Source organism: Pneumocystis murina (genome assembly GCF_000349005.2).
Source record: "Pneumocystis murina B123 chromosome Unknown supercont1.10, whole genome shotgun sequence".
Classification (NCBI taxonomy): domain Eukaryota; kingdom Fungi; phylum Ascomycota; class Pneumocystomycetes; order Pneumocystales; family Pneumocystaceae; genus Pneumocystis; species Pneumocystis murina.
In genome coordinates this window covers 249,517-263,051 of record NW_017802368.1, presented here as the reverse complement: position 1 = coordinate 263,051, position 13,535 = coordinate 249,517, and the positions used below count along the sequence as shown (strand labels likewise).

Genomic DNA, 13,535 nt, shown 5'->3' with positions numbered 1-13,535 from the left:
TATAATAGCATATCTAAAAAGTGTTTATTATAAAAAATTTAGCATATCCATGTTTAACAAATCCGTTTGCTTTTCTTGGTTTGAACCAAAAGCATTTAGAAGATCATCTACATTTGAAGGTTTCATGGAGTTAGGAATATAGGGACCAGACATAATATCATAAGACTCATCAGCCGGGTTGATTGTATTTTCAGCATCAAAATCAATATCTAAAAGGTTTTCTGTATTTCTTTTAAAATTGGCACGAGTTCTGTTGTTTATTTGCATGTATTCCCTATAAACATTATTATTTAAATTCCATTAAAATCATAAAGCATACTCTATTGCTTTTTGTTTCATCAAATCTTTTCCGTCCTTATCTAATTTTACATGTGTAGGGATTAATTTATAAAAAACAGATGCAAGTGTTGAAAATTCGCAAATCAACTCTCTCAATAGCTTAGGAGGGATATTTTTGCAAAAAACAGGTACTTTGCTTGGCAATACTATCTCCTATAAAATATTAGAAGCCTTTTTATCGAAAACACATACTTTTGCTATTTCAATATCCTTTGAAAGCAAACGCCAATAAATATAAGCACGGTCACGCATATCAGGAATATCGCATCCTGATTCTATTATTTCGAAAACCTTTTGTATAATTTCTTGGTTATTTTTGGGATTTTTCAGAAACAATTTTATAGTGGCAGTCAAAAGTTGCAATTGCGTCTTAATATCATAAGAAAAAAGAAAAAAAAACCTTAAAAAAACCTGTATATCTTCATCCTTAAAGAAATTAATATATGACAACAAAATATCTCGTGAGTCGCTGATTTTTTCACTATATTCACCAATAATCCAAATAAAAGAGCTTTTTGCATTAGGTTCATCAAACAAAGACATATTTTCACAAATAGCAGGTATAATTCCATTATATTTATTTGGATATTTCCGAAAAATGTCCTTATATAGTTAGCCTTCAATAAATATAAATAATTAAATTTAACCTTAATAACTACAACAACTTCCTGAACCACATAATTTATCTTTGTATTAACAAGATCTAAAAGCAAATTAATACACTGATCTGCTCCTTCCTCAATCTTTATGGCGCATTGTCCAATAATCTTAATAGTATGTCTAACAAAATCGATATCTGCTTCTGAAGCATATCTTCAAAAATATTAGCATTATAATCAACTATCAATAAAACATCATATTACTCTTTCAATTCTGAAAGTATCTGATCAATATTTCGCTTATTTGCGAGTTTTATCATAACATTCAATTTCTCTAGTTTCACATACTCTAGATCATTATATTTACAAAAGAAAACCTTAATGTCTTTATCAAGAATATTAGGATATTCTTGAAGAATAAGATTTATATTTCTCAAAGCTACATATTGAACTTCAGGAACAGAAGATACAAGCGTAACTATAGAAAGATTATATGTGAAAAAATAAAATTATAAAACAAAAATACCTAAAGATGGAGATAATTTTCTCATAATCTGTTTTGCCATATCTTTGCTGATAATAGGAAAATTGCGCATAACAACCCGTATAGCAGCCATTACGACACTTACATTTGCATGTTGAAATTGTGGAATAACATGTTCACAAATACTTTCTGCTTCTTTCATATTTTCTGCAGTATAATTCGCCAAAATTCCAAGCAGAACCACACGTTCCCATCTAGAAAATGACCTGTAAGCCTCAAATATTAAATCCATTTTCATACTCTGAAGATTCATTCAATATTGTCAAAATCCTTGGTAATGTAGAAGATGTAATAATTGATATCTGAATTTCAGGTAATAGTTCAACAATCTCAGACAATGCAGCAATTGCATTTGAGACAATCTAAAAAAATTATATCCATTTCTATTCATACATTTATCCATACCATTGGACTAGTATCATTAATCAATTCTTGCAAAATCTCTAAAAACCCATTTTCAATTGCCATTTCTGGATTAATATCAAACAACTTTGCTACACAAATTGCCGCCGTTTTTCTAACATACGGGCTACTATCCTACATATTTTACATCAGTTATACAATATAACATCTTCAAATGCTCTACTCGGAGTGTTTTTCGCAAAGGCTCAAACAAATAATCCACAATCTTATCAACACGAATACACCCCATAGTTCTAATTGCCAATGCTCTCACTAAAGGATTAGGATCTTCTGAATCCTATACAAACTATTATAAAACGTATTTTCATCATTAATTCTACCTGTACAAACGTATTAACTGCAAGAATACAAAGATCTGGATGTGATTTTGCATAATTCCTATAAAATAACCATAAAAATCTCCTTTAAAACCATTTAATCACAAACATCAAATAAAGATAAACCAATTTCTTTTGAGCTAAATCTGAGGTTGCAATGTTTTTCAAAACATCCGGAAAAAGCATAGACATATCTTTTCCAAGAGTCATAGCTGCAATAGTTCGCTGAATAGCCTCTTTTCTTAATCTTTATTAGCCTATTTCTTCAAACCATTGATTATATACCTTTCATGAGCATATTGAGATACCAAACCTGTCTTCAACTCATATGTTTCGCCTGAAAAACTTAGTACTCAAGCAAAACATCCTCTTTAGTCCTGTTTTACCTTTCCAAAGCCCTTGAATATTTCGAATACTTCGTTCTATCATACTTTAATACGCAATAACGTCGTCTCACAACAGAAAACTCTCAATATAAGAAAATGGTAAGAATAAACCCCTAATAATACGCTTCTAAATAAAAACAACTAATATATTGCAAATGTAGGCACTTCCAAACTTAAGGATGATTTTTTCGTCTTTTAGAACAGAAGAAGAAGAACGATTATACTCAAGAAAAGCGGCAAGAACTCAATACAATCAATATTTGAAACTAAACTAATGATAACAGTTCATAAATTTTATAGGTAAAGTCCTTTTTTTTGTTTTTTAAAGCGTAACAATAAAGGATTTATTATTTCATGTGTGGTATTTAATCTAATTGCTAAAAGTCGCTTATCTCAAATTCAAACATGAAAAAAAAGATATTCTAACATACTACCCTAACTAAAGAATTCATAGGAATCACGTTTTTCAAATAATTTTTTTTATTTTTAAGAAAAAATATAAAAACATTGTTAAATCAAAAAAAGAATAATTATATACAATCTCTATATATTTTACTGTGAAAACATACAAAACTTATATCTCTATCTTCTTTAATTCATTTTAAGCAAAATTAACAGGTTAAAACATTTTATTACAAAAAACTTTTCTTAAAATTATCTATCTTTTAATTACATATTTTCCAAAAATTTTCAAAAAAAAGCAGAAAAAAACAACTTTATTCAATACACAAAACTATAAAAAACAACAATTAGTATAACTTAAATTCTTTTTTATATTTTTTTTTCAATTTTTAAATAAGACAATCAGACTCAACAAAACATGCATCAAACATTCAAATATCATCTCTAATAAAGTAATTTTATTCAAAAACATCGAGAAACACATAATAACAACAATTTTATGTATTTTTTTTTGTCACCCTTCTCTAAACCCTTCACCGAAAGTTTTTATAAGACTCCTACTTTTTTTATTGAGAGGATAAATTAAAAAAAAGTATAAAACAGCCAATATAGAAGATAAAACAAATTGTATATAAAGTTTTAAAGATGTTAAAAGAATGTGAAAAATCGGAAATTAATCATGAGGATACACGACTTTTGATCATATCGAATCGACTTCCAATTACAATTAAACGAAAAGGAAAAGGTGAATATGAATTTAGTATGTCATCAGGAGGTCTTGTAAGTGCTTTAAGTGGGTTAAAGAAGTCTATTTATTTTTCATGGATTGGATGGCCAGGTTGAGAAAAAAAGGATAATTAACCTATTGTTAATTATACGATAGGTGTAGAAATTCCGGAATCAGAGCAAAAATATGTAATATCTAAGCTTCAGAAAGAATATAATGCAGTTCCAGTGTTTATGGATAATGAATTGGCGGATCGGCATTATAATGGATTTAGTAATAGTATTTTATGGCCACTTTTTCATTATCATCCAGATGAAATCCGATTTGATGAGCCTACATGGGAGGCTTATAGAGAAGCAAATGGAAAATTTGCAAAGCTTATATGTTCTATTGTTCAAGAAGGAGATTTAATATGGGTACAGGATTATCATCTTATGCTACTTCCGGCTATGTTACGAGAAGAAATTGATGAAAAATATAATATAAAAATAGGATTTTTTCTTCATACACCTTTTCCTAGTAGCGAAATTTACAGGTTTAAATTTCATTTATATCATTTTTTTAAATATTATTAGAATTCTACCTGTACGCAATGAAATCTTACATGGTGTCCTTCACTGTGATTTAATTGGATTTCATACCTATGATTATGCTAGACATTTTCTCTCATCATGTTCACGTATTTTAAATCTTCATACCCTGCCAAATGGGGTGGAATTTAATGGAAAATTAGTCAATGTCGGTGCATTTCCTATTGGTATTGATCCAGATAAATTTACAGAAGTCATACATTACCGTTTTATCTTTATCATTTTCTAATTATTTATTAGGGTCTTAAACAACCTAAGGTAATAGAAAGAATACAGGCTTTAGAAAAAAAATTTGAAAATATCAAAATTATAGTCGGTGTCGATAGACTAGATTATATTAAGGGTGTACCTCAAAAGCTTCATGCTTTAGAATTTTTTCTCACCGAACATCCTGAATGGATTGGTAAGGTTGTTCTTGTTCAAGTTGCCGTGCCATCACGTCAAGATGTTGAAGAATACCAAAATCTTAGAGCAGTAGTAAATGAACTAGTTGGCCGGATAAATGGGAAATTTGGAACTATAGAATTTATGCCCATTCATTTTATGCATAAAAGTATCAGCTTCGATGAACTAATTGCTTTATACGCCGTTTCTGACATATGTCTCGTTAGTTCAACCAGAGATGGAATGAATTTGGTACATATATTCAATATTAATTATGAACTTATTTATTTTAGGTATCTTATGAGTATATTTGTACTCAACAAAAAAGACATGGAGTAATGATACTAAGCGAATTTGCTGGTGCTGCTCAATCACTTAATGGAAGCCTAATTGTTAACCCATGGAACGTAAGCCCTTATTTACCCTAAATTATATTTATAAATATATAATTTTTCATATTTTGTAGGTCACCGAACTTGCAGGTGCTATTTATGATGCAATTACAATGCCTGAAGATTTACGAAAATCCAACCATGAAAAACTCTATCGTTATGTCAATAAATACACAAGTTCGTTTTGGGGTCAGTCATTTGTCAATGAATTAAAACGTATTTCTTTGTATGTATTTTTCAATGTATATACAACCTCTTACATATTTTATATAGACTTCCAAAAAACACAATGGATTCTGTTCTTAATCCCCTGGTATAATATGTCGTATCTATTATAATTATATCTTATTCATTTTATCGTCATTTTTTCAATTTTTTTTTACATATATTGACAAATCAAGCAATTTATATGACAATATTATCTTAGACAGACATTGTCTTTGCACATTTATTATATTTATGTTCTTGTTACGATTATAGCTATGCTTTAGGGCTCTGCTTACGGTTTAGGCAATTTTTAAATGCTCTCGATAAGGTACAAAATTCTAAAAAGAAAATTATGACGGAGAAAGTAAAAGGTGCAAGGGACTGCATAAACCTAATTAACCCAATATAATATTGGATTTATTAAATATTAAAACAAAGAAAAGTAACAAAAATTAAATAATGATATGAACCATAGAGAAAACATAAAAAACGAAATCTTAAATTTGAAAGAATTATACAAACAAATCTATATTGATAGAATTACGGCAATCGAATCAGAGAAACGAGGAAATATTTATCAGGCAATATTATCATATCAATCAATCTTGAAAGTAGTAGAGAAAAATTCACATATTTTTAAAAAACCACCTATTTGGTCTTATAAGAAATCAGAAAAACAAATTATAGAAGTGGTGAAAATGTATGTTTCACAGGCAGAATTAAAAATTTCAATATTAAGCGTTTTTACAAAAATGGATCCAAATTTATTTTTATCAGTCAATAATAACAATCATATAAATAAAAATGTTTCATCCGATTTTTACCCATCTAAAAGCATGAATCATGTTTCTAAGGAAATAAATGAATGTTATTCTTTTTCAGAAAGAAATCAACGACTTTCAAACTTTCAAAAAGAAGACGATATCTTTAGACAATCTTTACGAATATCAAATCCAAACAGGAACTTGTTCCTTGAAAACATATTTAAAAGCAAAAATCCTAAAAAAGAGTTATCTAAAGATGATTTTTCACATGTTAGAAAAGCATCTCAACTTAAACAGTTTCCTCAAACACTTCGTCAAACAAAATCACGTTCATCATTAATTCACAATGATGCAGGAAAAGCCGCATTCTGTGCATGGAACAGTGGAACTAATTCAGCTATACGTCCACAAAAAAAATATGAAACAAATACAAATTTCTCTCAACGTTTTATTGATTCAACCATTCAGCTCTGTTCATCTTTGTTTTCAACATCATGTAGATCATCATTACGCGAATCATATGCGTCTGAAACATTTCCAGTTCAAAATGATCTAAAATTAAATGATTTATTCAATTCACAATATATTGATAATGATAATATAACAGATGAATTATCGAATTCAATATTTAAACAATCGCTATCTTCTAAAACACTAGCCTCTATTCCTCCAAGACCATCATGTTTTAAAGATTCAAACCTGGATGCAAAAGGCCAATCTGATATACAGAGAAATATTTCATCAATTGCAATACAAAAATCTTTGCAAGAAAATGCATCTTTAGTCTCTTTATCACAAAATAAACACAAAGAGCGACATATCAATTTCGACACAGTAAAAAATCAAAAATGCCAAAATGAAATAACTTTTATTTCTAATTCCTTAAAAAATACTTCATTAGAACTAGAAAATACAAAGAAACTGGATATCGATAAGAAAGAAACAAGAGAACAGAGAGCGATTAACAATCTTAAAGGAATTATTGATGAAAATTTATTGCAAATAATCGTTAATGATATTGTAATTAAAGGAGACAAAGTTTCATGGGATGATATAGCTGGTTTAGAAGATGCAAAAAAAACTCTTAAAGAAACTGTTATATATCCTTTATTAAGGCCGGATTTGTTTAGTGGATTAAGAGAGCCAGCTACTGGTGTTCTTTTATTTGGTCCACCTGGTACTGGAAAAGTATATTATCTTTTTATTTTTCTAAAACTAGATTAATAACATCATTAGACAATGCTTGCAAAAGCAGCTGCTACAGAGGCAAAGTCTACATTTTTTTCGATATCAGCATCATCTTTAACATCTAAATTTGTAAGTATTATCATAATACCTATCAATTATTCTAATCAATTATTGAGCTTGGCGAATCTGAAAAGCTTGTGCGTGCATTATTCTCTTTAGCAAAGGAACTATCACCTAGTATTATTTTTGTTGATGAAATCGACGCTCTTTTATCATCTAGAAGAGAAGATGGCAATGAACACGAAGCATCTAGACGTTTAAAAACAGAATTTCTAATTCAATGGTCTTCTCTAGCAAAAGCAGTTATAAGTAATGATGAATCAGAGCCTATTTCAAGGGTTTTAGTACTAGCAGCAACAAATATTCCATGGGCGATTGATGAAGCAGCAAGACGCCGATTTGTAATATTGCAATAAATTATATAATTTTTTTAATAATTTTAGGCTAGACGGCAATATATACCATTACCAGAACGTGATACAAGAATGCAGCAAATTTTACATTTACTTAAATATCAAACACATACCTTATCTGACGAAGATATAAAGAACTTAGTTGATATTACTGAGGGTAGCTTCGATAACAACATTTGAATTTTTTTAATTGTTTTAGGGTATTCAGGATCAGATATTACAGCCTTAACAAAAGATGCTGCAATGGGTCCACTTCGGTGCTTAGGCGAAGCTCTATTGACAGCTAAACAAGATTTAATTCGACCTATTAACTTGGACGATTTTAAGGCAAGTCTTCGATTAATTAGGCCCAGTGTAAGCCAAAAAGGATTAATAGAATTCGAGAGATTTAATAGGGAATTTGGTATACAAAGTTAAATATCATATAATAATTAAAATAAAATTACATAAGAATTATTACCAAAATATCGAAATATCTATTTTTTACACAAATAGCCATTATTATAAATAAAATTATAAGCATTCAAGTTAAGTGCATTTTTTACTATTTTATTAAATATGGTCAAAAATGCTACAATTAAACATCATAACAAGCACGAGCTTATTTTGCATGCTATTTTGAAATTATGAAATAAATCTTCCTTATTTCCAATAAATAATTCATGTATAATCAGATCTATAAGATAAAGAGTCTACCTAATTATGAGTTTTTCTGAAACTTTAGCCATATCTCTTTTCCGGCTTCATAAGATACCCAACAAATAGCCGTGCTTTCACTATTAGCACCCTTTTTATCAATCTACTTGTAAATACCTCGGCGTAGCCGTCACAACTCTAGGTTTTAAACCTCTCATAAATCCTTTCATTCCATGTTTTTTATATATGATTCTAATAGCATCCTTTAAACCCTTACAGTGACGAATCTCTTGATCAAAAGATGTTCCACGAGTTTGTAACAATGTTTTTACAACATCAAGAGGTGTTGTTATTGCCGCTGCTAGTGCTCCTGAAACACCACCTGATAAAATATGACTAGCAGGATTATAAGTGCGCAAAGGATTCAAAATATTTAACGAGGACTCATAAATCACAAATTGAATCGCAGTAAAAGGAACCGTCATGGTCAATGTTGTAGGATATGAAATATAAAATGCCCAAAGACCTTCTTTTTTAAAAATTAACCGAGCGCATGTCACTAAAGATGTATATCCAGAATTTTGAATTTGCATTCGTTGTTTAATGACTAATAGTAATGGATCAATACATTTTCATATCTAAATTATACCATACCATCAAATGGATTCATTAAAGCATCTGAAGCAATCGTTGCACATGCACCTGCTATTGCTAAACTTATAAATACCACTTAATCCCTTTAAAAACTATTCCCTTACCAGTAACTAATACTTTATCTTGAAACCGATTTTTTTCAAATCGAGTTTTCACAAATTCATATGTTCCAAAATATAAAGCATGTGCTGGAGCTGCTCCTGCAACCACCGACGACATACCCCTCCACAAAGATTGTAAACCCTCTGAACATATAATCCAACGCAATACTTGAATCATATTCCTATGAACCATACAAGATCCAAGAATTTGCATTCTTGCTAATTTAACCTATTAGATCTAGTACTTTAAAAAGAAAAACACACTTTTTATTGCATCAATAGGATACATCAATGTATGCTCCTATAAAAAAACAAGAAATAAGCCCTTTGAACCATCTTTTTAAAAATTTTATACATACCATTACACCTGCAAAAGCTCCTGCCAACATGTTTGCAAAAAAAGATGAATTTTTTGAAAGAGTTTCATATTCATAAGCATCAAAAGAAGGCTCTGACTGAATTTCCATGATATATTTGCTGCTTTCATATATTTACAAGCCTTTTTTGTAAAAAAAAATATCTAAAATATTTAGTTTAAAAGATAATTTAAAACAAAAAAAACAAAAAAATAAAGACAACTTACTTCAATAAGGTACTATAAAACCATTAAATCCTTAAAATCTTTTTAAAATATATTTTTTATAAAAAACTGAAAACAACCAAGTATAGATAGCTAACCGAGCAAAATATCAAAGTAAGGTTACAAGAAAAAATACAAGAACATGAAAGAAAGATAAATCATATAGAATGAAGAACTTTTTCCGCAGTACTTTCTACCAAGCCGACAAAATTAGGTTCAATAAAGGCCTTTTTAACAAGTCCATCCTGCAAAAAAGGTTAAAAAAGATAAAAAAAAAAACATTACTTCTAGAAAAAGAACATAACGTTTACTCCTATAATTGCCAAATATTTTTGTAGCATCAAAAGATAAATTGGCAGCTTTTGTCCATTGTGCACTTGGATCAGCAAAAAAACGAACCTAAATCAAATAATAAGATAAAATAAACAAAGAAAACGAAGCAATTACTAAAGGAGATTTTATAGAAAACGAACTATAGCAAGTTTTAGCACTGAATACTTTTTAATTAAGAAAAAAGAAAGAAAAAACACCTTTTCCAAGCATTCATAACAAAAACATCATTTACTGAAATACAAGCCATCAAACCAACGCCTTTTTCTTCAAATTTATTTATTTTAGAGAAAAAACCGGGTAAATGAGTCATAGAACATGTAGGACTTGTAAAATTTAAAAAAATATTAATATTATTTCTTTATACCTAAAAGCCCCAGGAACCCCAATAATGATAGCTTTTTTCGGAAGAATATCACTCAGGTCAACAAGATCTGATAAATCTTTTTCCTAAACACAAAATAAGGACCTTTTCATTCATTATTTATTGAAAAAATCTACCATTAACTTTTCCTTTGGTATTCTATCTCCTGGGCCAATTTCAACCATATTTTCACAGCGAAAACCATATATACGATTTATATGTATCCTTCTAATAAAAGAAAGACTGCTTCTCATCTTTTACTAGCCTTTTATTAAAGAATTCAAACTTTTCTAAACTCTGTCGTTCCAACCCATCAACAGCCTTCGACAAGCACTCCTAATTTTTACCTAAACATGAATAAAAAACTAACCATCCCTCTTATCTGATTCTATAAACAATACCAGTCAACTTTTACATGAAATTCATGTATTTTTTCTCAACCTCTATTCTATATAAGCAGCTAAGCGGCGGTCAGCAAATTATCTTCAAAACGATGGTTAAACCTTCAAAAAGCCTAAATACGAAGCTAGAGGTGCCTAAACATGCTCTTCGAGGAAAGTTTTTTAGGGGAATTGTATATTTATTTAATACTTTATAGCAATTGTTCTTACAGATTCATTTGATGGTCGGTTTAAACCATTAACATTAGAAAAACCACGAGTAAGGTTTTTTTTAGATAGAAAGGAAGATTAAGAGTTAATTAGTGTCTTTTATTGCTTGCAAATATGCCACTAATTGAATATACGTTTGAATTTTTGGCGTTAGGAGGAGTTCAAGAAGTTTATGTTTTTTGTCATACACATGCACATGAAATTAAGGAATATATTGAGTAAGAAGATTTGAAAAGGCCATAATATTAGTCTGAAACAAAGCTTTTTTGTATTAGAAAGTCAAAGTGGAATCATATTGCATCACCGTTTTCAGTGCAGACAATTATATCATCGGAAAATTTGTCAGCAGGAGATGCATTAAGAGAATTGGATACAAGAAAATCAATTGAATCAGATTTTGTATTAGTAAATGGAGATGTTGTTAGTAATATTTGTTTAAAAGAAGTAATTGCAGAGCACAATAAACGAAGACAGGCAGATAAAAATGCAATTATGAGTATACTTGTTCGAAAAGTAAGTCCACTTCATCGGATAAGGTTACTTTATGTTTTAAAAAAATATGTATGAATGGCTAAAAAAAGGTAGAATTGGGTCAGAAGCATCGATATTTGTAATTAATTCAGATACATCAGAATGTCTACATCATGAACTAATTAAGATGAAGCCAAGGACAAAAACTATTTCCATTAATGGAGAAATATTTGATAAGCATCAAAAAGTTGAAATTAGAAATGATTTGATCGATTGTCAGATAGATATTTGCTCTCCCGAGGTTTGAATCAATTTCACCAAATTCACATAAAATAATCTTTTATGAAAGGTACCAGCATTGTTTACGGAAAATTTTGATTATCAGGATATACGAAAAGATTTTGTTCATGGAATTTTAACGAGCGATTTGCTTGGAAAAACTATTTATTGTCATGTTATCGAAGATAATTATGCAGCGTGTGTACAGAACTTACAAGCATATAACGTTATAACGTAAATCTCTCATTTCCCTTCCCATATTATATTAAAATGCTATAGAAAAGATGTTCTCTCTAGATGGTCTTATCCTTTTGTACCTGATAGTAATCTTCTTTCTAACCAATCTTTTAAATATATGAGAGGTCATATTTATAAAGAAGATGATGTTATTCTTTCTAGATCAGTTAACCTCAAATCCAAGGTTGTTATTGGATCCGAAACAAAGATTTTGGAAAATACAGTTATAATGACTGCTACAATTGGAAAAAACTGTCTAATTGGAAATAATGTTACTATAGAAAATTCATTTATATGGAATAATGTCATCATTGGCGATGGATGCAGAATAAGTAATTCAATAATTGCCGATAATGTTATTTTAGGAAAAAATTGTATTATACAAGAAGGCACAATCATTTCATTTGGTGTTCAAATATCTGATGGAATTATTATTTCTGGAAATATTCGCTTAACTAACTTTCTTCCTGAAAAGAATATCAAAAATAATACATTTGAATTGACAGATACAATGGTTGTCGGCGTAAATGGAAAAGGATATATTTACCAAGACCTTGAATTATCTGATGTTGAAGATGCTGAAACAGAATCGGTAGATTGTTCATTCCTTGGTTTGCTAATTAATTCATAAAATCATAATTTTTAATATAAGCATAGTATATAACTTGAAAGAAATATCAATAAGTGATACATCTCTTTCATCTATATCATCTAAAGAATCAAATACTCCACGAAGATGCTCATCAACAACTGTAACTATAATGTCAGATGAATCAGATACTACTAATGAATATTTTTATCGAGAAGCATTAGCTGGATTAGAGCAAGCCTTCGATGAAAATCATATGGTAGACAGTGTTATTTTAGAAATGCATTCCTTAAGAATGAGTACAAATGTTTCTTATTCCGAAGTACGAAGCACAATCATTATGGCTTTTCTAAACTATATTTTAAAATTGATATCCGAAGAAGGAAAATCAATTGCAAATATCATTGAACAAAACATAAAAAAATGGATCATATTACTTAGGAAAATGACTTTTGCAAATGAAGATAAAGAAGAAATCATTCTTACTCTTCAAGAATTATGTTCAAAACGTATCGAATATATGAGATTTTTTCCACCTCTTCTTAAATTATTTTACAATGAAGATATCGTAGAGGAAGATGATATTTACTCCTGGTTTGATAATCCTAAATCACAAACTGGTTCTTCTGAAAAAAAAAGACTTTATAATATCGGCTCAAAATTTGTTATATGGCTCAAAAATGCGGAAGAAGATTCAACTGAATGAATTATTTCTCAAAATATATTTTATAATATTTTAACACTAATTTCATATACATTTCTTACATTTTCTATTCATCTATTATATACAGCAACTCTACCACTTTTAAAACAATCGATCATCATGCGCACGCGACATCAAGATGACTCGACATAAAATTCAATTAAGAATAATAGAGCTCTCGGGGCTTTAAAATAGGGAAAAAAGGAGGATTTGATAGGAAAATAGAAGCCATTATAGGGAGTAAC

The 13,535-nt window shown here is 29.3% G+C and overlaps 6 protein-coding genes across 6 annotated transcripts; 3 read left to right on the top strand and 3 right to left on the bottom strand.

Moving 5' to 3' along the window:
• Positions 1 to 27: 27 nt before the first annotated feature.
• On the bottom strand, positions 28 to 2,651 carry PNEG_03260 (hypothetical protein; the record flags this gene model as incomplete). Its single annotated transcript, XM_007877136.2, has 14 exons — positions 28 to 274; positions 320 to 492; positions 532 to 708; positions 751 to 942; positions 987 to 1,152; positions 1,203 to 1,416; positions 1,465 to 1,676; positions 1,723 to 1,844; positions 1,888 to 2,019; positions 2,069 to 2,182; positions 2,226 to 2,283; positions 2,332 to 2,463; positions 2,508 to 2,559; positions 2,609 to 2,651. The coding sequence occupies 14 exons, from the start codon at positions 2,649 to 2,651 to the stop codon at positions 28 to 30; spliced, it is 2,034 nt and encodes a 677-aa protein (XP_007875327.1).
• A 1,004-nt stretch (positions 2,652 to 3,655) lies between these two features.
• On the top strand, positions 3,656 to 5,488 carry PNEG_03259 (alpha,alpha-trehalose-phosphate synthase [UDP-forming] 1; the record flags this gene model as incomplete). Its single annotated transcript, XM_007877135.1, has 7 exons — positions 3,656 to 3,848; positions 3,894 to 4,272; positions 4,313 to 4,520; positions 4,568 to 4,963; positions 5,005 to 5,118; positions 5,178 to 5,329; positions 5,377 to 5,488. 7 exons carry the CDS (start codon positions 3,656 to 3,658, stop codon positions 5,420 to 5,422), a joined length of 1,488 nt encoding a protein of 495 aa, XP_007875326.1. The 3' UTR covers positions 5,423 to 5,488.
• A 286-nt stretch (positions 5,489 to 5,774) lies between these two features.
• On the top strand, positions 5,775 to 8,152 carry PNEG_03258 (hypothetical protein; the record flags this gene model as incomplete). Its single annotated transcript, XM_007877134.1, has 5 exons — positions 5,775 to 7,262; positions 7,311 to 7,391; positions 7,439 to 7,723; positions 7,766 to 7,892; positions 7,935 to 8,152. 5 exons carry the CDS (start codon positions 5,775 to 5,777, stop codon positions 8,150 to 8,152), a joined length of 2,199 nt encoding a protein of 732 aa, XP_007875325.1.
• Positions 8,153 to 8,435: 283 nt separating this feature from the next.
• PNEG_03257 (hypothetical protein) lies at positions 8,436 to 9,593 on the bottom strand (the record flags this gene model as incomplete). The annotated part of the gene is made up of 6 exons (XM_007877133.1): positions 8,436 to 8,505; positions 8,549 to 8,978; positions 9,026 to 9,082; positions 9,130 to 9,345; positions 9,391 to 9,427; positions 9,486 to 9,593. 6 exons carry the CDS (start codon positions 9,591 to 9,593, stop codon positions 8,436 to 8,438), a joined length of 918 nt encoding a protein of 305 aa, XP_007875324.1.
• A 271-nt stretch (positions 9,594 to 9,864) lies between these two features.
• On the bottom strand, positions 9,865 to 10,654 carry PNEG_03256 (hypothetical protein; the record flags this gene model as incomplete). Its single annotated transcript, XM_007877132.1, has 6 exons — positions 9,865 to 9,951; positions 9,992 to 10,105; positions 10,154 to 10,178; positions 10,237 to 10,362; positions 10,404 to 10,486; positions 10,538 to 10,654. The coding sequence occupies 6 exons, from the start codon at positions 10,652 to 10,654 to the stop codon at positions 9,865 to 9,867; spliced, it is 552 nt and encodes a 183-aa protein (XP_007875323.1).
• Positions 10,655 to 10,942: 288 nt separating this feature from the next.
• On the top strand, positions 10,943 to 13,313 carry PNEG_03255 (hypothetical protein; the record flags this gene model as incomplete). The annotated part of the gene is made up of 8 exons (XM_007877131.1): positions 10,943 to 10,958; positions 10,999 to 11,060; positions 11,105 to 11,229; positions 11,287 to 11,547; positions 11,597 to 11,783; positions 11,832 to 11,995; positions 12,041 to 12,609; positions 12,656 to 13,313. 8 exons carry the CDS (start codon positions 10,943 to 10,945, stop codon positions 13,291 to 13,293), a joined length of 2,022 nt encoding a protein of 673 aa, XP_007875322.1. The 3' UTR covers positions 13,294 to 13,313.
• Positions 13,314 to 13,535: the final 222 nt, after the last annotated feature.